Raw genomic sequence first — 25614 nt, 5'->3', positions numbered from 1 at the left:
GACATGGCCCAGCTGCAACAGCCAGAGCAACACAGGCCGCCCATGGGGTGCGCAGGGCCGCTGGTGGGCGGCCCCTTCCGGTGCCACACAAGGCAGCAAGCACAGGGTCTCCCGTGAACCACTGTCATAAGGGAACCCCATGGGCTGTGGGCTGAGGGAGCAAAGCCTGCTGTCCCTTTCACTGGGAGGAACTTCTACCTGGTTCCCAAAAGACAGAGAGCCCCAAGCTGGAGACAAGGTTGGAATGTGTGTCCACCCTTGGGCTCTCCTGAACACCCACCACCCCAAATGGCCCCTTGAGAGCCACACAGAAGAGCCTGTGGAGCCCCCAGTGCCAGGGAGGCCAGGAACCCCTAGAACTGCCAAGGGTCTCTGTTCCCCAGTAGAGTGGAGCCCGATGTAGTGCAGGATCGATGGGCTCTGAGGCCAGGCGCGCAGGGAGGACTCAATCCCAAACTCAATTAATTAAGTCGGCAATTGCTGGCTGAGCTCTGCTCCAAAGCCAGAAACAATTCTGGCAATTTCCTGCCTCTGCTCCCAAGAGCAGATGCCGTGGGGGGGGGGGGGGGGAGGTCTGTCCTCCCTGGCCAGGCAGGCAGGCATTCAGGGGCAGCCCTGGCTCCGGGTCCAGTGTCTTAAGAACTCAGGGTGAGGACACCAAGGACTCCCTTACATGGGTCCCAGAATGAAGAGATGGAGGCCACCCCCACCTGCACTGAGACGCTTTATCTCATTGGATTCTCGCAGCAGCCCTGCAGGTACATACTGGGCCCATTTTAGACGAGAAAACTGGGCCCACACAAGTTATGCCCATGGTACCTCCTGGATTTGAATGCATCCCTTAACCTTTCCTGTCCCCGATGGTGGCCAGACTTGGAGGGGAGTAAATGGGGTTTTGGGGGGTGGGGGGGACTGGACAATCAGAAGAGGGCCGCCCCCCAGAGGCAGCTAAGGGGCCAGCAAGAGCTCCATGGGCAAAGGGAGGGTGTGCACCCCAACTGCCCTGCCTGGGCACCTGGCTCTTTCCCCTCACCACCTGATCTCCCAGACCTGCGGGGAGGGCTGAGCAGACAATGCATTCTTACATCCTCACAAGCTTGGCTGAAATACAAAACCCGGGTGGGGGTGTTCTTGGTGAGAGGCCTGGGAATTGGGGAGCCTCCCAGCCAGCTTCTCTAGGCCTCAGCTCTTCCATACCCCTTCTATCCAACAGGAGGGTCACACCAGCGCTGGACACCTGTCACCACCCTCATCCCCAGTGCCAGCGCTGTCTGCTGGCACTGGGGACGAGGGGATGGAACCCACACCTGGCAGTCCACTGGGCATTCCTCCATTGCTCCCAGGACACCCCCTAACTTTGGGCAGCGGGACCCTGGCAGGGCCAACTGCATGGGCCACAGGCTTCAGTGGTGGTGCCTGAAATCACCAGCACCCTGCTGGGGTCACCAGCCCCATTTTCTCTCTGGCCTTCTCTTCCAGCTTACACCAGCCAAGTCCTCCCCAGCCCCCACCCCCCACCCCCACCCCCACCCCCCACCCCCTGCTGGGCAAACCACCAGGCCCCTGCACCCCCTAGGCTTGCATATAGCCCACTACATAACTAGCTATCCACACCCAGCCCTCTATCTCACCCCAGGCCCTGCATAGCCACCAAGGTGCCTATGAACAAAGCAAATGCTAGAAGGCAGAATCCAGCCATCTGCACCCAGGCTGGGGTGGGCCCAATGAAGGAGGGGCCTACATGTCACACCCTGGGGGGTAGGCCAGTAGGCATGGGTCGAGGGCTATCTGGGGGCTTTTCCATATAGGGAAAGTGAAAGGTTCTTGGGCTGGACTTCACCCTCTGCCCTTGCATGACTTTGCCCAAATCCAGGAGCTGGTCTGGTCTCTGGAAGAGCTTTCTGGATGAGGCCGGGGAGCAAGAAGGAGCTCTAGGAGTAAAACTTGGATGTTACTCAGGAGAAATGGAGAGTGAGGCACAGGGGATCAATCTGTCTTACTTCTACATCAGTGTGAATCAACAGTCATCTCAAAATAAGACGCAGAGTTAAAAATAACAATACAGGCAGTGAGGACACACCTTTGTCTATCAGGATGCTGAGGGGTGCTTCCCATGCTGGGTCACCATCCTCTCAGGAGCAAGGGGAGCTCAGAGAGGTCACATACCAAGTGGAAGGAAGGGTGGATTCCACAGCCTGTGCCATTGACCACGGCACCATCTGGGCCTGGCAGAAGCAGCGTCCTGGAACAGGGAAAGCCTGGAGCACTACTGGCCTGGACTGTGTCTCCCTGTGGGCTGGAAGCCAGCCTTTCCCCATCACTGCCCTAGGCACAGGTGTGCACACCAGAGACACCTGCTGAGCACCTATGCTGTGCTAGACCCTGGGTCCAGAAAGCCACCAAGGTCTGAGCCCCTGCCACATGTGGACAGGACATACAGTTCTACCTGGCCTCCTCCATCTGGCTCTCAGACGGCTGAGACCTCCCTCATTCTGACCATTGGGGCCACCCCCAGGAGGACCAGCCTGGCTGGTAGGGTGGAGGGACCTTCAGGTTGACCCAGAAGGCCCAGAGGTACTCATATCACCCAGGCCTTCTGTGGAAGGAGGAAGAGACAGAGGCCCCTAGGGGCGGAAGTGTGGCCACAGCCCCCACCTGTGTTCTCCGTGGGCCTGAGCACCCTCCCCGCGGCCCAGCCTTAGCTCAGCACCTCTTACTGAAAAGCTGTCAGGGAAAAACACATTCTCAAAACTCTGGCTTCTCCCCCAAACCTCTCATTTCCAGTAACTGTAGTTTCCGTTCATTAGCAACCGAAACCGAGAGGAAATGGTGGGAGGTAGGTCCCCAAGGCCCACGACCTGTCCCCCATCCCTGCTGCTCAGACAGGGACAGATCTTTCCAGAGGCCGCCCACCTTCTCTCACATGAATCCATCCTGCAGCAGCCTTGGCCCTGCCGGGGCGCGCAGTGGCCTGGGAGAGTTGGCCAGGTGAGTGTCTGCTGGCAAATGGGGTGATAGCACCTCCCGGGAGCCTGGACCTCTGAGCACACTCAGTAACTCTAGGCACCTCCAGATCTATAACAGGTCTAGCTGCCCCACTCCTGCTGTGGCCCCCAGGGCAGACACCTGTGGCTCAGCTGTGACTCAGGAGCCGAGATGCTACCTCATTCCACAGCCAAGTGCCCAAGTGTCAGCTTGGCACAAGGACCATAGTCAGGTTTCCACAGCCTCTAGCTGCGTGGCCCCCTTGGTCCAAGGCAGGGTGTCTCAGATGTTTAGTGGCCACCTCTCAAACCTCAGCCCTCTCCTGGGCCTGCTGCACTTAACACTAAGACAGATCTGACGACGCAGGACCTGCCTGCCGGAGGTTCTGGCGTGGGCTGGGTAAGGCTGCCTTTGGAGCTACCTGTGGCCCAAGAGTTTGCTCAGCAAATCAACAGTGTCAACAGAGTGACAAGGGGACCGTTTTAAAGCAGCTTAAAAGCACAACCGATTCAAGCACTTCAGAGACACAGACACCTAGCCCAGTGACAGGACGAGCAGCACAGGCCGGGGACGAACTCTCTCATCCACTAACTGGAGCAAGGCCAGCCTGTGTCACAGCCTCAGACCTGGCACTGTGCAAGTCATAACACGGTCACTTGTTTGGGGAAAATCTTAATGACCAACCTAGGATTCAGCCTGACCTTCCACTGGTGAGAGCAGCTCCCACCTGTGCCCACCTACCCCTGGGCAGCCCTGCGCAGGTAGGGCCAGGTGAGTCGAGAGTGCCCTGTGGTCAGGGGCTCCACCTTGGGGATGAGCAGCACCAGGGCCTGGCCTGATTTTGAGACACCCAGGCGCTTGCTGCATGAGACCCGCAGACAGAGACCAGGTGGGGCCTGGCAGCCGTTCTCAGATTTGGGAACCGCAGGTATGGATATCAGAGGCCAGGCCTCCCCAGTGTACCCCCCAAGGTCCACGTAAAACCAGGACCCCAGGTACTCCTTCCAGGAAGGTTTGAGCCCAAGGCTGCCTCCACTGCTCAGGTGGAAGGGGCTTCCCGCCACAACCCCACCTCAGGAGAGCCCAACCGCTGCGGCTCAGGGACGGTGGGCCTCCTGGCAGGAAGGGCCAGGCCCACCCGATGGGTAGGCACCCACTCAAAGCAGCAGCTTTGCAGCAGGGAGAAGGCAACACTTTACCTCATTCACTCAGAAGTCACAATGTTCCCTGAGCATGGGGGACATGGAGGAGGAGGGTTAGGGGGCTGCATTCCCCTGCATACTTCTGTCCCAGGGCAGCAGGGGCAGCGGGGGAGGCCCACAGCTAGAAGGGACCACTCGGGTAAAACATCAGGGAGGGGGTGTTTCTGTTCCCAGGATTCCACAGGTCACAGATGCACAGAAAGCAACCTGTGCTGGGGGACCATCTAACCCCCTAATGCTAACATTCAGTGGCTACCTGACCAGAGGGATCACTGTCAAGGGTCCCTAGGCCACTTTGCTGCCCTACAGGAGACAAGGAGCCTCCCTGAGTCTAAGGGCAGCTTGGAGGGGACCCCGTCTATGTCCAAGCAGAAGGGGCCAGCTCCCCAGCTCCCAACTGTCTCATGCCCTTGAGATGGCATGGAGCCCTGAGCAGTCCAGGGGCAGGCCATCCTGACTCACCCTGGGACACATCAGGCCCCACTCAAGGGAGCTCTGTGCCTGCCGGGTAGGCAGCCACAGAGGCCCAGAAATGAGCACCAATTCTTCTAGGAAGCCTTCCAGGCATCTGCCACCCCCAATACCCACCTCCTCTGGACTTATGTCCAAGACTGTATGCTGGTGCCCGCCACAGGCCAATCCCTGCTGGTCTCAGGTGGGTAAAGGCAGGAAAAGCCCGTGCTTTGGAGTGAAGCCCTAACACCCACTAGAGCACGGATGAGCCTTTGATACATGCTGAGTGAGGAAGCCGAACACAAGCAGCCACGTTGTATGAGCCCATCCATACGAACTGTCCAGAACAAGCAACTGAGGCAGAAAGCAGAGGAGGGCTGGCCAGAGGGACAGAAAACGGGAGTGCCCGCCCAGTGGGGGTGAGGTCTGTCTCGGGTAAGGAAAGTCCTGGAACTAGGTAATGTGATGGTTGCACAACCTTGTGAACGTACCAAATGCCACTGAATTGTACACTTTAAATGGCTAAAATGGAAAAATTTATATGTGTACTGTGCCACAAAGGCACCTACCTATCTGTATATCCATTCTCCCCCAAATCCAGTTGTGAGGATGGGGCAGGGTGGGGGGAGGCCTAGAGGAGGTGCCAGGAAGAGAAGGCCACTTCGGGGAAAGGACACTCCTCTGCTGGCCCCCCCTCCTCCAGAGTGCCTGTCAATCACTGCCTGCTCCCCAGCAGGCCAGGTGGTGAGAACACCAGAGGCCAAAGCTGGCCCCAGACTGGCAGAACCTGCCTTGCCACATGGCCAGACCTGACTCCCTGGCACCTCTGCTCCCATGACTCTGTTGCCCATTGCCACCACCCAGGCATCTTCAGGCCCATTCCATGGTCCTGCCGGGATGCAGCTGGATGGGAGCTTCGGGGACTACCTAACCCAAGCACCTCACATTCAGAGGGGGAAACTGAGGCCCAGGGAAGAGACACATGTCTGAGGTGGAGCGCAGCTAAGCAGAGCCAGGCTGGCTTTGAATATTCTAGACCCTCCATGTTGGGGAATGGGCTGGGGCCTACATGGCCCCCCAGAGACAGCCAAGCCCCAGTCCTGCCAGGATCCATCAGGACCAAGCACATCCTGACCCACAGGATGCCCCGAAGCCAGTCGCTCGTTAAAGCCTCTGGGAAGGTGCTGGAAAGTTCTGAATATGCCTGCACAGACAGGCCAAGGCTGCCACAAGCTGGCCTCGGGTCCCCACCCATGCTTAGCCTCAGTTTTTCCCACCTGTAAACTGGGCATAAAAAAAGGCAGAGACAGCCACCACCTGAAGGGGTGGGAGCCAGTTGAACACCATGTCTGCCAGGGGTTTTATGATGCCAGATAAAAGCCACTGTCTGTGCGTGGAGTTGTTATGGTCCCATTATTAAGGAAAGCAATTCAGACACTCAATCAACTTTGCAAAGCCACATCCTTTCACTATTTATAGACAAGACTTGAAACAGGAAAGGTGTCCTTCCCACCCCAGGAGGGCGAAACCCCTAGGCCCAGCCTGGCACTGCCCAGTGGCCCCATCTGCTGGTGATGGCCACTGCTGCCCATCAAAGGTACAGCAAATGAGGGCCTTTGGGCTGTGACCTGGCACTTGGGGAGCGGAGCAGTCACTCCCTGGGACCCCCTCCTCTGCCACCCTAGCTTCTGGGGCCCCAGCACCCAGCTTCTCCACCCTGTTGAGCTGCCCCTTGGTCAACTGTTTGCCCTGCCCCCATCCCCTTCCTGCTAAGAGCAGTTCTCTTTCTCTTTCTAAAAAATATTATAATGATCTTTTCAATGGAAAAAATGTTGGCCGCTGTTCAGAGGCGGGGCCTGGCCCAGGAAGGTACCTTTCTTTAATGAAGGCGTGTTCTTTGATGTCTCCCCACAGTGGAAGTCAGTGAGACTTTCTAGTTGACGCTGTGCGCTAAGGTGTTTTTCTAACCCTGTGTCCGTCCTTGAAGCGCAGGCACTTGTAAACAGAGGAAGTCCTATAGCAGCAGCCTTTCTGCTCGCAGGCTAAGGGTGAGCATGAGCATTAACCTGTGCCTCCCCCGGGCCTCGCCCAAGACTTGCAAGTGACTCAATGGAAACAGCCAGACCAGGTGACAGAGATGCATAACGTTCATCCCTCGAAGCCAGGTGGTTGGCCCAGTCCCTTCCCACCCAAGCCACTTCCTGCCTGAACCTCCGAACCTCCTCTTCTAAAGGGAAGTCGTGGTCTCAGCCCTGCTTCCTCGAGGAGTGGCCAGGGAGGACCAGGGCAGCGGGGCAGGATGAGGCAGTGGTTAGGAACACAGAAAAGAGAGGCAGGGCCAGACACTTGTCTGCACCGTGTGACCAGGGGCCAAGCACAGGCTTCTCCTTGCCCCGCCCACTTTCCCCTGCCTGATCCACGGGTGCTGGGGGGTGGCTGGGAGCTGCCCCACCCTCGGCGCTCACCTCTGCCGGACAGTCACGCCCATGCTCTCGCCTCTCCTGTCCCTACATGAGAAAGTCAACTCCATGCAGGCAGAAGCTGCCTGACCTGAGCCCGCCGTGCCAATGCCTAGAGCAGAACCCAGCACACAGCAGGCGCCCCAAAGTGTCTGCAGAAGGAAGCACAGAGGGCTTCTGAGTAAAGCCATCATGGGTGACAAAAACCCTTCCCAGGCTGCTCCCTGGCTGGACCTACCAGGCAGCACCTCTTGGGTTCTCTGAATTAACTCATTAGCCAACTAAACACTTGAGAATGAGGATCCTGAAACCAGCTCTGTCAGCTCAAAAGGAGAAGGCAGGAGAAAACAGACCCACCCCGTGTCTGCTGCGTGCAGCCCTTACACAACCCTTACACACCACTGAGAGATCATGTATGAGACCCATGTTACAGACGGGCCATCTGAGTTCAGGTGGCCCAGTGACCCAAGGTCACAGAACTGGGGCAGTGGGGCCAGGCATCAAATACAGAAGGGTCCAAAGCTAAAGCCCGCCACTTGTCAGCCAGCTGGACTCTCCTCCCAGGACTCTGGGCATGGCAGCTCACCCCACCTCTGTGATCACCTGGAAGCCACCCAGCAAAATTCTGACTTTCTCACAGGCAGGGGGAGTATCTTCATCATCCTGGGGCCTCAGCTCCCAGACTGGAACTGGGCAGCCCCCATAAGCCTTTTAGACCAAGAAAGCATGCCCACCCAAAGGACAACAGTTCCTACAGATCTTCTTCCTGCCCCAAACAAAAGAAGAGAGGAGCCCACTTCAGTATCCCCACTACAGTATCCCCCCTCAGGGGGCCAGCTAAGAGGCTGGAGAAGGGTAGATAGCTGCCATGACCTTCTCTTGGCCTGCCAACAGGCCACCGGCCTTCCACCACAGCCCCTGTGGCCACAGCACACAGCAGCTGTGCAGAGACAGCTCCACACACAGGGACACATAGGGATACACAGGGACGTGCAAAGCTTTTCCTCCTGGCGACTGGCCCAGGGGCCGCTAGGACTTCCTGGGAAGACATTTGCACCTCTTTTTCCGACCCTGAGCCCTGCAGCCACCTGACAGTGGCTTCTGGGGAAGGTTCCTCCTCTTTGGGGTGGAAATAGATGATTCACCAGGTACTGACATGTCTGGCACTGACACATCACTGATTCCCACGCACTGTCCATAAGGGAGCCAGCAAACCGGCACAAAGAATTTTCAGAGGGTCCTAGGTCGGCAGGCTCTGGAAGCCTGCACCCTGGCAGCTTCAAGGAAAGTGGGCAATTTCCCCTTCAGCCACACAAGATGGGCCTCTCCCACACTAGCAGACCTCCTGGGGTCTCTGGGAAACAGTGGGGCATGGGGGCAAGTGGGAAGGCACAGGTCCCAGAAGTGGAAAGAGTCCAGGGCCTGCTCCCGAGTGGCCGCAACACCCCCAAACTGCACAGTGAGTCTGGACCTGTGCCTCTCCACACCTGGACCTGGCTGGGAGCCCGACCCTGCTCTGGTCCCTCACCTCCAATACTGTGCTGCCCAGAGGTGGGGCCTCTGAGGACGCCGCTTCCGTTCATCTTCCAAGTGGATCTGTGGGGTGTGCACAATAGGGTCTCTGTGGGCTGAGCTCGGCTGATTGCCAGGCCAGACTGAGGCAGGCTTCCCGCCAAAGGGGGGGGGGAGCAGGCCCCAGGGCAGAGACAAGGCCGGCACCCTGATCAGTGGCCTGGCTTGGGTTGGCAGGGTTCCCAAGGAGCCCAGGCTTGGGGATGGGAGGGCACACTGCACTATGGCTTTGTCCCCAATGTCTCATCCTGATGTCAATGAGGGGATGCAGCAGCCTGTATCCCAAGGCACCCCCTTTTTGGCCCAGGCAGCATGCAGCACAAACTTCGGCCCAGGGTGACCTCAGCTTCCTCTGGGCCAGGCTGTCCCTTCTGCCTGGTGGCACTGAGAAGACACTACCCCCACCTTCCCCAGCACAGCACCCCTCCTGTCTTCCCCAAACCTTCCCCAGACGCATGGAGACTCTCACTATACCACCCCCACCAACACAGGAGCGGGCTGGCGGGAGGAGCTGTGCATTCTGGGAAGCCACGCATAATTAATCACACAGCATTAATCCGCCTCCCCCAACAATAGCCATTGCACTTCCACTGAGTCCCAGCTGTCGGTCTCTGAATGAAAGGAAACAAGATTTAGGGCATCAAGCGTCGGTGAGGCTTCTGCAGGAGGAGAAAAAGGCCCCCAAAAAAGAAAAAAAAAAAGTAGTGTGCATTCATTAGCATCTGACAAAGACACAATCCGCTTTGTCCATTAAACTGCTCACAGGCCTGCTTAATTGGCTTCAGTGTGGGCAGGGTGGGAGCTGGGAGGAGGGGGCTGCTTGCCCACTGGCTGAGGGTTGTCAAGGGAATGGGCCCTCAGCACTTGGAATGAGGGTGCGCCGGATGGCGGGGCTGGGGAGCGGCTTCTTCCTCGGAAGCCTCCAGGGGGAGGAGGGGGCCTCCCTCCACCCAGCAAGCACCTCCTCATTATTCCCATTAGGGATGATTTCAAGTTGAAGGGCATCTGCCACAGAAGAAAAACTTCCCGAGACTGACTGGGACTCCTAGGCGGGCAGATTGCAGGCGTGCACCCCCCTCCCCAACACATGCCCATTTCACAGCTGAGAACCCAAGGCTTGGGAGGGTGAAGGGCCAGGCAGTTAGGGGACAGATCAGAGCTGCAGATGCCTGGACAGAAACCAAACTTTCAGCAGCTCTTCCCATTCACCCACCCCCAAACCTGAAGAAATGGGCACAGCCAATATGACTGGTTCCAACTTTTATCCCCCAGCCTCACCTGACGCCAGAAGAGCAAGCTGGGCCAAGAAGGGTGGGTTTGGCTTTGAAGTAATCTATTTCTTGCTGAGAGCCATGGCCTGCCTAGAGGAGGTGCTAGCCTGCCTGGAGGAGGTGCTCACCTCCCTGGAGATGCTCACCTGCCCAGAAGAGGTGCTCCTGGGTTGGCAGGGTGGTGGGGACTGGGCTTCTCTATAAATGGTCGATACCCTCCCTGGCAGGTCAATTGTGTCTCAGGGACTTTAGGAAGAAATCGGGTACTAGGAATTCCCACTTAGCACCCCAGGAGCCTGAGGTAGCCCACAAAAGAGTGCTCAAACCTCCAGAGGCCAGACCAGCTCCACACGCAGCATAATTGCGGGTGATTAAGTAATTGCCAGACTTTGTCCAATAAAAGTAGCACGTGACTATGCCCAGCCTTCTGGGCCATCTCCAGAAGACAATGGCCTAGTGTTCTGTCCCTGCCCGCCCTGCTGCAGAGGCAGGGGCTCTGCTCCCACAAAGCAACAGGTCCCGCAGGGGCGCACAGTCGTACTCACACACAGGCCTCCGTGCCGTTGAGGAACACTTCACACTTCCCGCCATTCAAGCAGGTCTCGCCGGGCTGGGAACATCGCAGGCCTGGGGAGGGGCAAGAGGAGAGGTCAGCCTCCCAGGCACCAGAGCTGTGGGCCCTGGGAAGGACCCACCCCAAGGAGCATCACCCACCCCTAACCTCATCTGCTGGTATAATGGGGTTGCTGGGGGCAGGAGGCCCCAGCAAGCCCTTGAATGATCCCAAGGGACTTCAATATTCTGCCCAGAATGTTGAAATGGGGGGCAGGGGGAACAGGTTGGCTAGGTGGCAGGTGTACAGGTCATGCTCAAAGTGGGGCAGAGTGGCCTGAAATGCCACCTGGAGAGCAGTGGAGAAAAGCTGAGAGGGCCCTGGGCACTATCCCAAACTTTACACTCCCACACCACCTTCACTGGGAAGCCTGGCTGGGCTGGGGCCCCTATCCAGCCACCAGGATTGTCTTGCTGTTCAAACACGTTCTGCGAGGGGGCGGCGCTGGGGGGTGGCCACACTGGGCTACCCCGATCGTGGGAAAATGCGACAGCTGCAAGGCCAGCCGCCCCGCCCGCCAACAAAGCGCCCGCCGGCCGAGGAATCAGAGCAGCCCATTGTCGTGCCAGGGCCGCCTCCTGGGGCACCAGGACTGTACCCTGGGGACCTGGCCCCGCCTCCAAGGACACCCAATACCGGCTCCCTTGGGTATCTTCAGGGCTGCACCCCCTACATACCCAGGGAAGATGAAGATGCCCCATTTGGAAGGAATCTGACGCCATTCCCGAGAAGAGATTAATTAATCAAGCCCCTCCCTCCCCATCTTACCAGGGCTGTGTAAATTAAGCCCCTCACCGAAGCTGGGACGGGGAGAGACGTTGAACCCTAACTTCTGGAAGTGGGGAGCTAAGTCTTTCCTCCAATTTTTAAGGGAACTCAATTAATCACCACAAGATTCCTCAGAGATCCCCTCCAAGTGAAGTGGAGAGAGGAATGAGCGCCCCCTCCCCACTCCGGCAAGATTTCCAAACTTGAACTCCAAAATGTGAAAGTCCCCCCAGCAGCAGCTGAGTCTTTCACACACCCCCAAACTGTGAACCAGGATAGGAGTAGCGACCTGGAGTGGGGAGGGGACATTGGGGGGCAGGGTGGCCAGGAGCCCAGGGGCCCTTGGGTCCTGGGTCAGCGCCCCTTTCCCCGGCTTTGCGCGAACTCTGTTAACTGGGTGGGTAGACCCGGCCCATTTCACGCCTGCTGCCCACCACGCCCCGAACCCGGCCGGGCCGCGCGGCTCGATAAAGGCGAATGCCTCACCCCGGACCCCACACTCCGTGCCCCAACATCCGCCCGTGGCGCGGGCCAGAGACGAAGAAAAAAGATAAATGGCCCCCGAAGCAACAGGAAACCAAAACCGACTCGATTCAAATCGAAAAGTGGTAGGCAGTTCACCCGCCCCGGCGGCGAGCCCCACGCGCAGCTAGCGAAGGGCGCGAGCCCAGGACTGGGCCTCCGGGGACTCCCCGCGCCCCACGCCGGGCTTCAAAGCCGACTTCAAACCCGGTTCCAGAAGCAGGCGGCGCGAGTCCACCCCGACGGGGGTGGGGGGGCAGCGCGGCGGAGAGTCAGTCCTTCTTCCCCAGCCCCAGACTCCCGTTGTTCCCCCTCCTTCCACCCCCGCGCCAGCGCGCCCGGTCCCCCTTTCTTCCCACCCTGGCCGCCCGCTCCCAGACAGCCGGGGCGCGCGCGTAGGGCGCAGCCAAAGTTTCCGCAGGGCGCGGAAAGTTGCGGGCTCGCGGTGGGAGGGCGCCTACCTCGTGCGCCTAGAGCGGGCAGCAGCACCAGGCAGAGCAGGGACGCCGGGAGCGGTGGCATGCCTGCCCGCCCGCTGCCCGCTGCGTCCGGTGGCGGCCTCCTGCACCGGCCGGCGGGGTTCGGGCGCACACGCGCGCGCACCAGGAGATCCCACGGGTGGGGGCGCAGGCCCGCTACTGCCCTCTCCTTCTTGGCTGGTGCTTGGCGTTGGGCTCTCGCGGCCACTCGGCCCGGGCTCTGCGCCCCGGCTGGTCCCTTCGCTGAGCCGAGCCGGCGCCCGCTACCCACGCCCCTGCGTTCCCTCCCGCGGCCGAGGCACTAGTGAGGTGCAAGGCGGCCGCGCTCTCCGCCCCCGCCCCCAGGGTCCCGCCCCTCAGGGCCCCGCCCCCGCCGATCCCTCCGCAGCCCTCCCCCGTCCCCGCCTGGCCGCGCCCCTCCGCGCGCGGCCACCAGCTTTGCACCTTCTCGGGCCAGGGCGCGCGTCCGGAGCCCGGATCCTACGGGGTTGAGACCGCAGAGGTGCGGGGGCTCGGGGATCGGCCCTAGGGACTATTTCTCGTTCGAAAAGTTTTCAGAGGCCAAAAGTTTGGTCTAGGCTGCGGAAGGATCCAGCTCTGGCTGTGCTGGGTTCAGCGACAATTGGCAACCATTTGCATCTCAATGGCAGAGGAGGCGAGGGTTTAGGGAAAGGGGAAGCCTGCGGGGATCTGTGCCCGGCGGGGAGCTGAGCCCCGAAAGGGGGGAGGAGCGGCCGAAGCCAAGTTTGGGAGACCCTGGCCCAGGGCCTCGTGGAGAGGAGCCCCATGGTCACAGCTTTAAGTTTCCGGGAGACCAAGGCTAGACACCCCTGGCTTTGACTGCTGGGGCACTTGACCCAGAGAGATGGTGGCGCCTCGGCGGCAGCCTCTGGAAAGGAGGCTCCGAGTGCCCCAAGGGAACAGACTATGGCCAACGCCTGGCTGGACGGATTGCGCACCCGCTCCCCCAGGAGGGACCCGCTTCTAGTCTCTCCTTGGCTACTTCACTGTCCTTCCCCTTCTGGCGCCTCCCCGCCGCTGATGCCCCGCAAAGCGTGCGGGTCAAGCAGACCCGCTGCTAGCGCCCGTGCAGCCTTGGGTCCTCCCACGTGCTCCTTCCGGATGATTTATTTCTCCGCGCCCATGCCAGATTTCGGTAGCCTGTGCCAAAGCGGGCAAAGCTCTGAGCGACCAAAATGCCTACCATAGCCCTAGGAAATGAGAGTTCACGGTCTCTCACTGGGGACAGACAGCCTGCCCCATCCCAACACAGGGCGCTGAGCACAGCGACAGGAGGAGTGTCTACCAGTCTGGCATCCTGGAGGCCTTCCCGGAGTAGGCGGATGCCAGAGGGGACCCTTAAAGATGGAGAGGGACCTAGCCAGGTGCAGAAAACCCGGAGGCTGACAGAGAAGCAGCCCTTACCAAGGAGGCCCTGAGAGGTGGGCAGAGTCCGGGGCAGTAGCAGCAGAATGCACACCTGACCCGGGCCAGCCCTCCTTGGCCCACGTGTTGCGGGCTCTGGTAGCAGCTGGGATGCTGTTGTGAGCACTAGAGGGACAGCTAGTCCAGGCCCTGGGCAGCTGCTTCAGGGAGCCTCCCTCGCCTGCCTCCTCCCAGAAGCTGGCAGCACTTCTCCGAGTCTGGGGTAGCTTGTCTCTGGGTCAGTGCTGGGAGACCAGGCGCCTGGAGGCAGCAGAGATGTTTATACAATAGCAGCAGCCCCGAGGAACAGATTTTATAGAAGGAAGAAGGGGCTGCAAAGTCCCTCCCCTGCCCCCACCCCAGCTCACAGACTCAGGGCTCTGCCCACCACATGCCCCTCTTCTCCAGGGCAGGGTCTGAAGGCCTCAAGCCAGCCCTCCTCTGGGAGCCACTGCCTGTGTACCCTCCACTGGAGCCTGGTGTCTCTGCCAACAGGCCCCAGACCCAAAGTAAACACTGTCCAGCTCTGGTGTGGGAGCAAGTTCTTACCCTTCCGCCAAGGAGCAGAACTGGGAGGATGGGGGGCACAAGAGGTGGGGCACTGGAAGAGGAAAGGGGGAGTATACTGGGGTCTGCCCTGCTGTGCCAACTCTATTCTGGGCCTCCACCTAAGAGATGGGTGCTCTCATTAACCTACATAACAGACAAGGCAACCAGGCCTCCCAGGCTTCCAACCCCTGTGCCACCTGGGGCAACTGGGGCCAAGGAGGAGACCCCAGGAAAGCCAGAAGTGGCTGGGGCTAGGACAGGCTGGGGAAGGGGTCTGGCAAGTGGGTGAGAAGAAGCATTTTTTCATTCACAAATGAGGGGAGATTTCTGGCTCCCCTTCTGGTCTCTCTTTCTGAACTGTTCCAGGCCAGGGGTCTTGAGGGGGAGGAGGAATGGGGGTTCTGATGGCCTAGGACCTGGAGACGTTCTCTTAGGGGGTAGGGAGCCTTGGATGGTGGACGGCAAGAAGCTGAATTGGGGGACAGCAATGTGCAGTCACTTTGGGCTGCCTTCCCTGCTTATGTGGGGGCTGAGACAAGGTTGGCAGAGCAGTCCCTGCACAGGCCGCTCAGTGAAGGCTGAGGAACCTGGAACCAGTGGCGGTGAGGCTGCAGGCCCGGCTTGCAGAGGAGAGGGACAAGCGTCCAGCAGCCACTTTCTTCTCTAGGGGCCACCTCAGGTACGGGACATTTCCCCAGGCCCCGAAGGGGAGAAAGTCCTCACGCTCTGCCCCCCACCCCCAGGCCCACTGCCCTGGGGTCAGTTCCCCTTTCTCTTGCCTCCACAGATACCGAGGTGCCATGGTCAGGGTGGGCTGGGGAGGCCATGCTGACATTGGTCCATTCCCATTCCCCAAATAAAACCCATCCCAGCCCCCTCCTGCGGGGGGTGGGGGTGTCCAGCATGACTTGTCCTCTTAGAGGGGACAATGTGTTTAAAGGTCCCAGGAGTCTCAGGCGCAGCCAGGCCTGAGAATCCCAGTCCTGGGGCTCTGTCCCCTTCTTCCTGTACGGATTCCTCATGGCACTGTAGGTGCTGCCCTGACCCCACAGACCAAGGGTGGGGATAGCACAAGGCTCCCAATCTTCCTGACTCAGGCCAGGCCAGCCTGGGTGTGGGTCTTTATCAGGCAGGTGGGCCCCTGAAGGCCGGGGTGGGTGGTGTGTGCGCACAGCAGGGCTGGATGTGCTGCTGCCTCACTGCTTCACAAAGTGCTGGGGAGCAGGCTGGACTTAGGGTGCAGGCACAGGTCTGCTGCATGTAGGTTACAGTGGCCCTGGAGCAAGGGCAGGGTGTTGGGGCAGGGACAAGGGCTGGTGGCTGGGCTGAGGGTGGGGGTGGCCTATGAGGGTGCAATGGCCTGGCCTGGGTGGGGGGTGTCAGCTGGGGCAGCTGCGGGAAGACCCCAGAACACAGACAAGGGTATAGTGCTCTTCCACCTTTTGAAGTTGATTGTAAAACAGATCTGACCTGTTTGCAAAGAGAGAACCTAGAGCCTGAGAGTGTCCAGCCTCTTAACCTCACCCCTGTCCACCACAGCCGGACCCAGCCCAGCACCGAGGGACCATCGCTGCCTCCTGGGCCTCAGTTTCCCCCTCTGTGAAGTGATTTCTAAAGTCCTCTCTGCCTTTTCCGCACTTACAACCAACCTGGATCAATTCTCAGAGGCTTGAGCATTTTTCTGAGACGTGGTTTTAATGGCTGTGTGTTGTTTCAGGTGGACTGGCCAGGCTGGTATCCATCCCCTGTGCTGGCCACTCAGCTGTGAGCATAGTGCCTCCAAGCAGGACAGGCATGGGGGGCTCAGGCTCTAGGACTCCCCCTCATTCTCAGTAGGAGGCTGGGGTCTCCAGCTTGCTTTCCTGTCTGCCCCTCGCCCCCCATGCAAGGATCCACTGTCACCCAGGCCCAGTGTGTACCCTGAGCCAGCATCAGGCCTGATGGAGGAGGCCCCCTCGTGCCCTGAACCTCAGGCCGTCTGCGTTGGGTCAGTTTCCTGCTCTACTTTCTGTGCGTTTTGCCCTCTGCTGAAACGTCCCCCACCTCCTCAGCCTTCACCTCCTCAGGAAGCCATGCAGAGCTCTGGGCCTCTCCACTCCCAACACTGGTCATATGGTATTCCAGAGGGGCGTGCAGTCCCTGATGCAGGAACCTGTCATTGTGTGTTCCTGCCTACCCCACAATGCAGACTGACCTGTGACTAATGGAGGGCTCAACAAATGTGGGACTCTACCTATGTCCCTGGCCCTGCTGGGGATCCTGTTCACCTATGTCCCACAGCAGTCACTACCTGGGAGTCCCAAGGCTTCTCGGCAGCTCAGGGCCTTGGCAGGAGTTGACGTGAGTTCCCCTGCTGCCCACAAGGCCCGTGAAGGAAGGTCAGCACCCCAGAAGCAGGCACGGAGCCTGGGGAGTGTGTTGCCCGGGCAAGTCCCCGACAGGTAGCCTACCTCCCCATTAGGTAAGTTGATGAGGCCTGGCTGGTACGGGCTCCGAGGGACGCAAAGCTGGCCCATGGGGCCAACCTGGTACTTGTCTTTTGAGAAAATGGCTGAGGGGTGGCCAGAGCAGTGCAGTCCCTGAGAGAGACCACCTGCCCGTCCTTTCTTGGCAGCTCAGGGCTCAGAGACCACCTGCCTCTTCCCAGCAGCCCCTGGACTATTCAGTGTACAGACCCCAACATCAGGTGGCCCTGGATAGGCCTCCCAAGTCCTGAGAAGGAAGGGCCCCTATTTAGTCCCTCAGATCTCCTCAGCTGCCCACAGAGCTTGGGCTAAGTTGGGCCTGGGGTTGGGTCACTCGGGGTTCAGTGGTCACCTCTGGGTGCCCCAGGGAGACAGGCAGCCTCAGAAGAGGAAAGGCCTGACTGGGGACTCCAGGGCACCTTGCCAGTTGGGGGTGTTTGGGAGGTGCTGAGAAGTGGGCTGGGCCTGAACAAATCGGGGGGCTGCATGGAGGAGGGACATGGTGGGGGTGTGGGCTCAGAGATGTTGTTGGAGCTCAGAGCTCAGAGCTGACTCCTCCAGGCTGAATCCCCCCACAGTCCTACCCCCGACAACGGGGACGATGTCACCATGCCCATTTTATGGACTGGTCAGTGATGCTCCCAGTGGGATTGTGGAGGCCAGCCTGGCACCAGGGTCTGCCCACACCAGCCCCCAGCCCCACAGATACTGGGACCCCTGCAGAGCCTGCTGGGGGTTGGCCCTCCAGGGAGGATCTGGATGGCTCTGGGGAGCTTCCACCCGTCTGGCCCTCCAAGCTGTAGCTCAGAACTTTCTCCAAAAAGAAAGGGCCTCAGGGGACGAAACTGCTGGGCCCCACCCCCTGGGCTTTGGTACAAACCAAGCCTCCATAGGCCTGAGTCACTCACGGAAAAGCCAGCCCGGCTGAGTCTCTCCTCCTCTGTCTATCTCCTCCCTTCCTCCTCCCTCCCTCCTTCTCTATCTTCCTTCCTTTTTCTCCTTTCTGGGGTTAAAAATAGCTGGAAATTTCCTTTTTTTAAAAAAAGTCCACTTTTATTTTCCCAGGGAAGATAATAGGCTCCCCACAGCAGAACCCTTCTGCGCCAGCGGGAATTGCAGAAGAGGGTCCAGGAGCTCCGGTCGCTGCCCCCCCCCCATGTCCCCTGCCTGTCCCCCAGGTGAGGCTTGCTGTCCTTGGCCTCCGCCATCCGCCTGCAGGAACTCTGAGCCCTCACGGGGCTCTCCCATTTGCTCCAGACACATTTAAACATGTTCAGAACTTCGGTCCCCCCACCCCGCCAGGCCCACTGTGAGAAAGAAACCGGGCCTGGAAGCGGGGTTTGGGTTACAGGGAGCCCAGGGAATTCTGTTCCTGAAGTTGCGATCGCGAGCGCCAGCAGGTACGGCACATCTGCGAGCTATTTTCATGTCTCCAGGGGGAAGGGAAAAAAATCCCAGCAACCCTTAAGTAAGACCAGCATTCTTCTATATTTCTGCCTTGACAGCTCAGGAAAAAATTTGCCAAAAACCAGAGGCGCTGCTGAGTGTTAGCGTGGGAATGTTAGTTTAGTCAGAGACTTGCTCTGGGCCATTTAAATAAAAACAGGCACTTTGGTGGCTACTGCCAGTGGGACATGCCTGCCCTCGGAGCTTCTGCAGCCGGGAACCGGGTTCGTAATCTCCCTTCCTCATCTCTTTTTTCTTGGCCTCTTCAGCCTCCTTATCATCGCAATCAACGTCTCCCTGGGAAACATTTGGTGCAATAATTTTTAAAAATCAGCAAGGAAGGTCAGGTCTTTCACGTGGCCAGGACTGCGGCGCTGCAGCTGGAGGAAAGGCCTGGCTCGGAGGGTGCTTCAGCCACTCGAGGGTCTTTGCACAACATAAATCAGACGGGCTATCACTGGGGTGGAGGGTAGAAATACTTGCAGTGAGGGATGTGAAAGCCAGTGGGCCGTATGGGATTAGGTTGCATGTTCCCAGGGGCTCTCAGGAGGAGGCCGGCCCCAGAGGACCCACTCTGTGGCTGGCAGACATGGGGACCTACTGTCACTACGCCTCCTTGCCCAGGATGCTGGTGCTCAGCCAAGTGACCCACACGCGAGACCCACATTTAAGGTGGTGTCCTGAGCCGGGGGTGATGGCTGTGGGCTGAGCACCCACCCTGCAGGCACCTCACTCCCACGGCTGACCCATGAAGCTGGGGGGGGGAAGGGCCTCACTGTTTTTTTCACTCTGTGGTTCCCAGGCATCCAAGGAAAGCTGGTTCCCATTGCCTGAGGGCGGGGCTGGGAAGGGGTGCCTGGCCAGGGCTCTGCTGGTGCCGGGCGGGTGTGCAGGTATGGGGAGTTCCCCCTCTGCCACTACCCCTTGGGCGTAGAAGGGCACAGAGGTAACGGGAGAGCCTAAGCCAGGCTGCTCTGGCTCACTGGGAAGTCAGAGAAAAGAGGGCCTCGGAGACAGCTTCAGGGGGTACGCCTGGGATGAGCTGCCGCTGCCCATTGCAAGTCTCATGGGGTCCCTTAGGGGGAAGAAGAGGGGGTGAAAGAGATGGTGTGGGCGTGCTGCCCTGGGGGAGAGCACACTCGAGTGGGGTCCTTTGGGTTGAGGGTAGCAGGTGGGAGTCTCAGGGGAGGGTCTCAATAGAATATTCAGCAGCTTTCCAGGTGCGTCCTTTCAGGGTCGTGGTCTCCACTGGTTGGTCAGCGCCAGGGCAGGGGGTCGTTAGTCAGTGCAGTGGGTCCTAATGTCAGCCATGGTGTCGCTTGTCTGGTTTTGCCGCTTTTCTGGGCCTGCAGCTGAAACCCAACTGAGGCCTAGATGTTATCCCTAAGGGTTAATGGCCTAAGGGGGTGGTGATGCAAGGGCCTGCATGGGAGTCGCATGAGGCCACTCTTCGGCCCCTTGTCCCTCTTTCAAAGGGGTCTATTGCATGGCTAGCAACATGCCAGGGGAGGAAAGGTCAGGGAAGGGTCCGGGCCACGTGACCAGCGATATGAAAGGTCACTGGGGTCTAAACCGCATGACCAGTGATATGCTAGGGGAGGAGAGGTCACCCTGGGGGCCAGGGCCTTGTTTTCCCCGTTTTTCCCTTTGCTAGGCACCCAGGGCTTTGTGTCCCGGTGACCTTCTGTACCTGGCCCATCCTCCTTGCTCTGCTCACGTCTAACTGCCTGGTACAGATGTGACACGCGCCCCTCCCCCTGCCCCGGGGCCCTCACTGGTGGGGGTGTCTGTTTTCCTTTCCCCACGCTGGATCCTGAGTGTGGTTGTACTAACGGCTCCTCCTCACTCCGAACCTCGAGCCTCAGAGTTAACTGCAGAAGAACCTGAAGCAAAGCCAACGGGTCAGCGTCGAGTCGCCCTCGCTCCACTCCGCACCGCCCGGGAGCGGGAGGCACCTCGTCCCTCCAACGCCCAGACCCAGGCTGCTGCAGAGGGCCCACAGGTCCCCGGGAACCTGATGCGGTGTGCTAGGAGTCACAGGGTGCCCTGGCTGGGGCTGTGCTAGGTGCTGGGATAGGACAGTGACCAAGACTAGGGCCTTCTTGGTGGCACTGTGTCTGGGGGTGATCGGGCTGGGCCGGGCCGGGTTGCAGAGTGCTGGGCGTCATTCAGATGGGAGTCAGCACACTGGGAGTCAGCATAGGAGCCTTCCCTCAGGAGGTGAGACCCAAGGGAGTGATAGAGTGGGCCCTGCAGGTATCTGGGAAGAACCTTCCTGCAGAGGCGGCCAGCACTCTCCTCTGTGGCCTCGCCCTGCATCTCTGCTTCCACAGGGACTGAGCCCGGAGGCCAGGCCTCCATCACTGCCAGCCCTGGCCGTGCCTTTAGCTGTGTGGGTGGGTCCTTCCATTAAAATTGGGTCGAATTCAACTCTGTCCACACACCCTATTTCCCTCACCGTGCTTGACTGCCTGCCAGGAAGTGATTCTAGCTGTGTCATGTGTTGCCCATGGGGTGTTATGAGTTGAATTATGTCCCCCAAAGATATGTTAGATGGGTTCCCTGGAACCTATGAAATGTGACCTTATTTGGAAATAGGGTCTTTGCAGATGTGATCAAGTTAAGATGAGGTCAGACTGGGGTAGGGTGAGCTCTCATCCAGTGACTGATGTCCTGAGAAGAAGGACATTTGGACACTGATACAGAGGCAGAGATGGGGGTGCTGTGGCCACAGGCCCAGGAAAGCCAGGATTGCAACAACTGACAGAAGCTGGGGGAGGCAGGAGCGATGCTCCCTGGAGCCTCTGGAGGGAGCATGCCCTGTAGACACCTGGATTTCAGACTTTTGGCCTCATAGCTGGGAAGGGACGAAGTTCTGTTGTCTGAAGCTTCTGAGTTTATGGTCACTATTAGTGTGGCCCCAAGAGACTAACACAGAGGTAGAGGTATTTTAATGCAAAAAAAAGCTGGTTTTTAATTTCAGGAGCTTTTTACAAGACTAGGGGGTGGCAAGAGTAAGTGAGGAATTCACAGGAGGTCAGGTCCTGAGGGGCAAGAGCCTGTTCCCTGCAGGGGTGGAGAGAACAGAGGTGCGGTCACTTGCCTCTGGCCCACCTGCTGGCACGTGGCTACATCAGGCCCCTCTTTGGATGGAACCACACAATGAGATGCCTTTCTGTCTGTTAAATTATAAAGTGGGACTCAGCTTGTCACAGGGAACGGAGAGACTGCCGCTCTGGCCCCAGACTCTCCAGTGGCTAAAGGGCTCATGTTCTGTGTCCTGGCTGGTCCATGGAGCCGAACTGATCTGCTTCAGGCCACACAGAGGGACAAGAGATGACATGCCCATCCCCGTCAGGGCCAACATTCTGCAAGAATGCGACCATGATGAGACTCCACTTGAATGTGCTCTCTCCCCAAACAGACTCCAACTGGCCCAACCCTGGGATTGAGGCAGGAAGTCCAGGCTTCCGGAAAACACATGGAACAAAGGTGACAGCAACCATGGATGTCGCTTTCTTGAGTGTTCGTGACCCAGGTCCCTGAAAATGCAACCTGGGCCATGCAGCTGTACCCCCCTACTCTGCCCTGCCCCCAGGCTGATCTGATATCTGTGCGTTCCTAGTTGATTCCTCAGTTAGACTCCAGGTGGGAAGGCCACGGGCTTGCCCTGCTGAGACCAGTCTCCCAGCCCAGTGAGCGGGCGGGACGGGAGACGGGCACAAGGAGACCTTGGGCCTTGGCCGAGCAGTCGCAGCATTCCAAGGTTCCCTTCTATGTCAGAATGGTGCCTGTGTTCAGGGCCACTGAGGACACCCTTGGGTAGGGGGTGGCCCCACAAAGAGCAGGTTCTGGAAGAAAGGTGGACAGGACTCAGGGGTGGTGAATCATGTTTCTGGACCCTCAGCCCCTGCCACACACAATCAAGATTGGCAACAGCTCCAAGGACACCAGGGCAGGCAGGCAGAAGGCTCAGACCAGCTGCCCACTAGACAGATGGGGAGGAGCCAGACTGGTTTCCCGGGGGCACTGGTCAACCCTCCACACCACTGGTCTACCCCCACCCCACACCCACACCCACACGTTTGGCCCAGCCCCGAGCTAGGCCCTGGGGTGACACAGATGTGGCCTGTGTCCTAAGAGGCCCTCAGGAAGGAAGGTGCTGTGAGATTCAGGGAGCAGCGCTTATTTTTTTTTACATCAAGGCGAATTTAGGAAAAACAAACAAGTTTGTGTTTACTGGTTACATTTTTTTACCCAAATAAAAATGGCTTTCCCCCTCCCTCCCTCCCTCCCTCCCTCTCTCCCTCCCCCAAGGGAACCAAAGTTTTGCCACCTGAAGCTGCTTTTTTGGGATATTGATTCTAAGCTCTTTATTAAGAGACAAAAGACTCAGAAAGAGCATTTGACCTTCCCCCTTCCTGCCCAAGAGATTCAGACACAGAAACCTCCTCCAGGAAGGGAAGCTTGGGATGTCACCTTAGCCTAATTTGAATTAAGTATGGTAAGTAGAGGGCTTCAGACTGGGTGTTAGCTAGGCACCCCCTGTGTCCCATTGTCTCTGCGGCTCCTCTGTCTCCACAAGGATTCTCCTGCTAGTAAGTTCCGCTCCTCCTCAACTCCCTGTAAATGGCCCACTTTCACTTCTGAAATCTAATGCCCTACCTCCTTTCTCCTTTGTCCAAAAAGTCTCATATACCCAATGCTGCCTCACTGTCTTTGGAATTGTGCGTACGTGAATTTCCCATGTGGGTGTATTAAATTTTTATTTTCTCCTGTTAGCCTGTCTCTGTTAGCCCAGCTAGAACTTAGAAGATGGAAGGAAAAGTCTTTATTTTTAGCTCCCCAACCCCTATTATAAACATTCAAACAGAACCCTAGCTGGTTTGCTCAGTGGTTAGAGCGTCGGCCTGTGGACTGAAGGGTCCCATGTTCGGTTCCTGCCAAGGGCATGAACCTCAGTTGCAGGCTCGTTCCCCAGCCCAAGTCGGGGCACGTGCGGGAGGCAAGCAATCGATGTGTCTCTTTCACATAGATGTTTCCCTCCCTCTCTCCCTCTCTCTCTCCCTTCTACTCTCTCTGAAAAGCAATGGAAAAAATATCCTCGGGTGAAGATTTAAAAAAACAAACATTCAAGCAGAACCAAAGTGCAGAGGAGGAAGTCACATCGCCTGTAATCCCAGCAAAGGCCAAGTTTTATGTGAAACAGAGGACTTCCCTTCTCTTTAGTAGAAGCCACAGGGCGGACAATCTCTCACCAGGGTGCAATGTAGATGCTCAGCTAGGGGAGAAGGAGAGGATTGAAGGGGACCATCGGGACACTGAGGCCTGAGAGGGAAAGACAGCATTCAGGGTGCAGAGGGAGTTGTAGGCAGAACCAGGATGAGAGCCCAGGCCTGTCTCCCTCCCCAGACCCCTCCGCAAGCCCCCGGGCTGGGGCAAGTTGCTGCCTGCCTGAGCTGGTGTGTGAATGATCGCACAGGGCTTCCCAGGCTGAGAAGTCCAGGCTGCGGAGTCCTGGCTGCCAAACAGCAGCAGGCAACCCCTCCAAGACGCCTGCCTGCCACCCTCACTTTTCTTGTGCGGCTGCCAAGCCAGCCTGAGAAAAGCCCCTGTGGCTGGCGACCTCAGGGTTTGGATCAGACCCCTTGGCCCAAAGCCTGTCACAGCACATGCTGATCCACTCACTTCCTTCCCAGGTCTCTGCTGCCCAGTTGAGGTGGCACCACCTGCCACCTGGGTCCCAGAGCCCCCTTCCCACTTGGACCCAGCAATGGGCACTCTCCCTCCAGCCGAGGCCCCTCCGTTTGTCCCCATGCCCACTTCCTCAAACAGATCCCAGGGGGGCCATCTGGCCAGGTAACCATGGAGGGGAGGCGTCAGCTCCACTTGGGAAGTGGCCCGGCCCTGATGTTCTCAGTGTGCTAAGTTGCACCCGCTGCTCTCATCCCAGGGTTGAGCAGGTGTTTCCGCACCCAGGTGCTCAGGGGACCTCAGAGCCTCGCAGCGGGAATCAGAGGCTCCCAGAGACCACCCCCGCACCAGGCCACAGTTTACTTTAGAAAAAGGTTTCCATCCACCTTGGCAGGAGCTGAGCTGCAATGTGTACTCCTGAGACCACCTGGGGTTCTGCCCAGCCCTGGGTTCAGCCCACGAGCCAACCAGGAACCGGCCAGACCAGCCTGGCCCTAGTGGGGCAAGTCTCCTTTCCATTCTGAGCTCACGAGGGGTTCGGTGTCTGGCTGGGAGCCACACATCCTCACTATTTCTCAGGCAGGTCCAGCTCTCCTTCCCACCTGTAAAGTGGGGCCCAAGACCCCCCCAACACACAAAGCTGCAGTGAGACACGCAGGGGAGGGAGACAGGGACAACGTTAGAGGAGTGGCCCAGACCCTGCCCCCAGCATCAGCCCAGCAGGCAGTTTAGAGCAGGAACACACTCAGGTTACAGCAGAAGGTGCCACTGCTGACGCAGGCTGAGGAGGTGGGGCATCGTCTGGGGGTCTCACCTGGGAGGAGCACCCTGCTCCTGAGTAGGAGCCTGGCCAGGTACTGGGGTCTTGGGCCAGCTGTCCACAGGGGGTCCCTTGAGCCTCCTGCCTCACCCCAAGAAGGCCAGACCTGCCAGGGTGGGTAATGTCCGCCCCTGCAGCGACTGTCCCCCTCCTTTATTGACAGGAAAGGCCTGGGTTTGGGCTTCATTCTGTAACTCACCAGCTTTGTGATCATGGACAAGCCACCTGACTTTCTGAGCCTTACTTTTCTCCTCCAGAAAATGGGGATATTTCTTGCTACCCACTCACCCTTCAGGTTGGCCAGGGATGGAAAAGGTAACATGGAGTGAAAATGCTGGGTGAATTATGAAAAGTTTAGACTCTTCCCAGTCAAGCTATCTGCACTGCTCAGGACCCCAGACCACCTTGGGAAGCATCAGCCGGAAGGTGCATTGGGCTTAAGGTAATTCACAAAGCAAGGGAGACACTTTACAGTCTGTTTATACTATTGCATGGAACCCTTCCCTGCAGCACTCTATCCCCAAGACACTGAGTGGCTCCTCCTCAGCACCATCCCCTAGTCTGGGATCTTCCTGGAATTTGGAAGGTGAGGGTCACTACCCTGCTCCCAAACCAACCTGACCACTTGGAAATGTGAGTGGGTCCTCCTAGGGTTCCAGGCTCCAAGGTCTTTGGATTAGATTCAGACTTAGCATTTAGTGAATGCACCCTGAGCTCAACCCCACCAGGGATCTGGGCACTGTGTTTTGGCCTTATGGGCAAGTACAGGTAGACAACCAGTCACACTTCAGGGGAAGGCCCATGACAGAAGGAGGTCCCTCTTCTGCTGTCTCTGTGGGGCCTGGGGACAACTTCCTGCAGGAGGGACCAGAGCAGGATTGGCCAACTGGA

The 25614-nt window shown here is 58.5% G+C and overlaps 1 protein-coding gene across 1 annotated transcript in view; it reads right to left on the bottom strand.

Annotated features, from left to right (window-relative positions):
• Positions 1 to 12612, bottom strand: part of NOTCH1 (notch receptor 1) — a 44755-nt gene extending 32143 nt beyond the window's left edge. The window contains exons 1-2 of the mRNA XM_081152367.1: positions 12307 to 12612; positions 10488 to 10569 (exon numbers count right to left, since the gene is read on the bottom strand). Coding sequence (XP_081008493.1) covers positions 10488 to 10569; positions 12307 to 12367 — 143 coding nt within the window. The 5' untranslated portion in view covers positions 12368 to 12612. The remainder of the gene's footprint in view (positions 1 to 10487; positions 10570 to 12306) is intronic.
• Between the last annotated feature and the right edge of the window lie 13002 nt (positions 12613 to 25614).

The sequence above is a fragment of the Miniopterus schreibersii genome (assembly GCF_964146895.1).
Source record: "Miniopterus schreibersii genome assembly, chromosome: 11".
NCBI lineage: Eukaryota > Metazoa > Chordata > Mammalia > Chiroptera > Miniopteridae > Miniopterus > Miniopterus schreibersii.
This window is presented reverse-complemented; position numbering and strand designations above follow the sequence as displayed.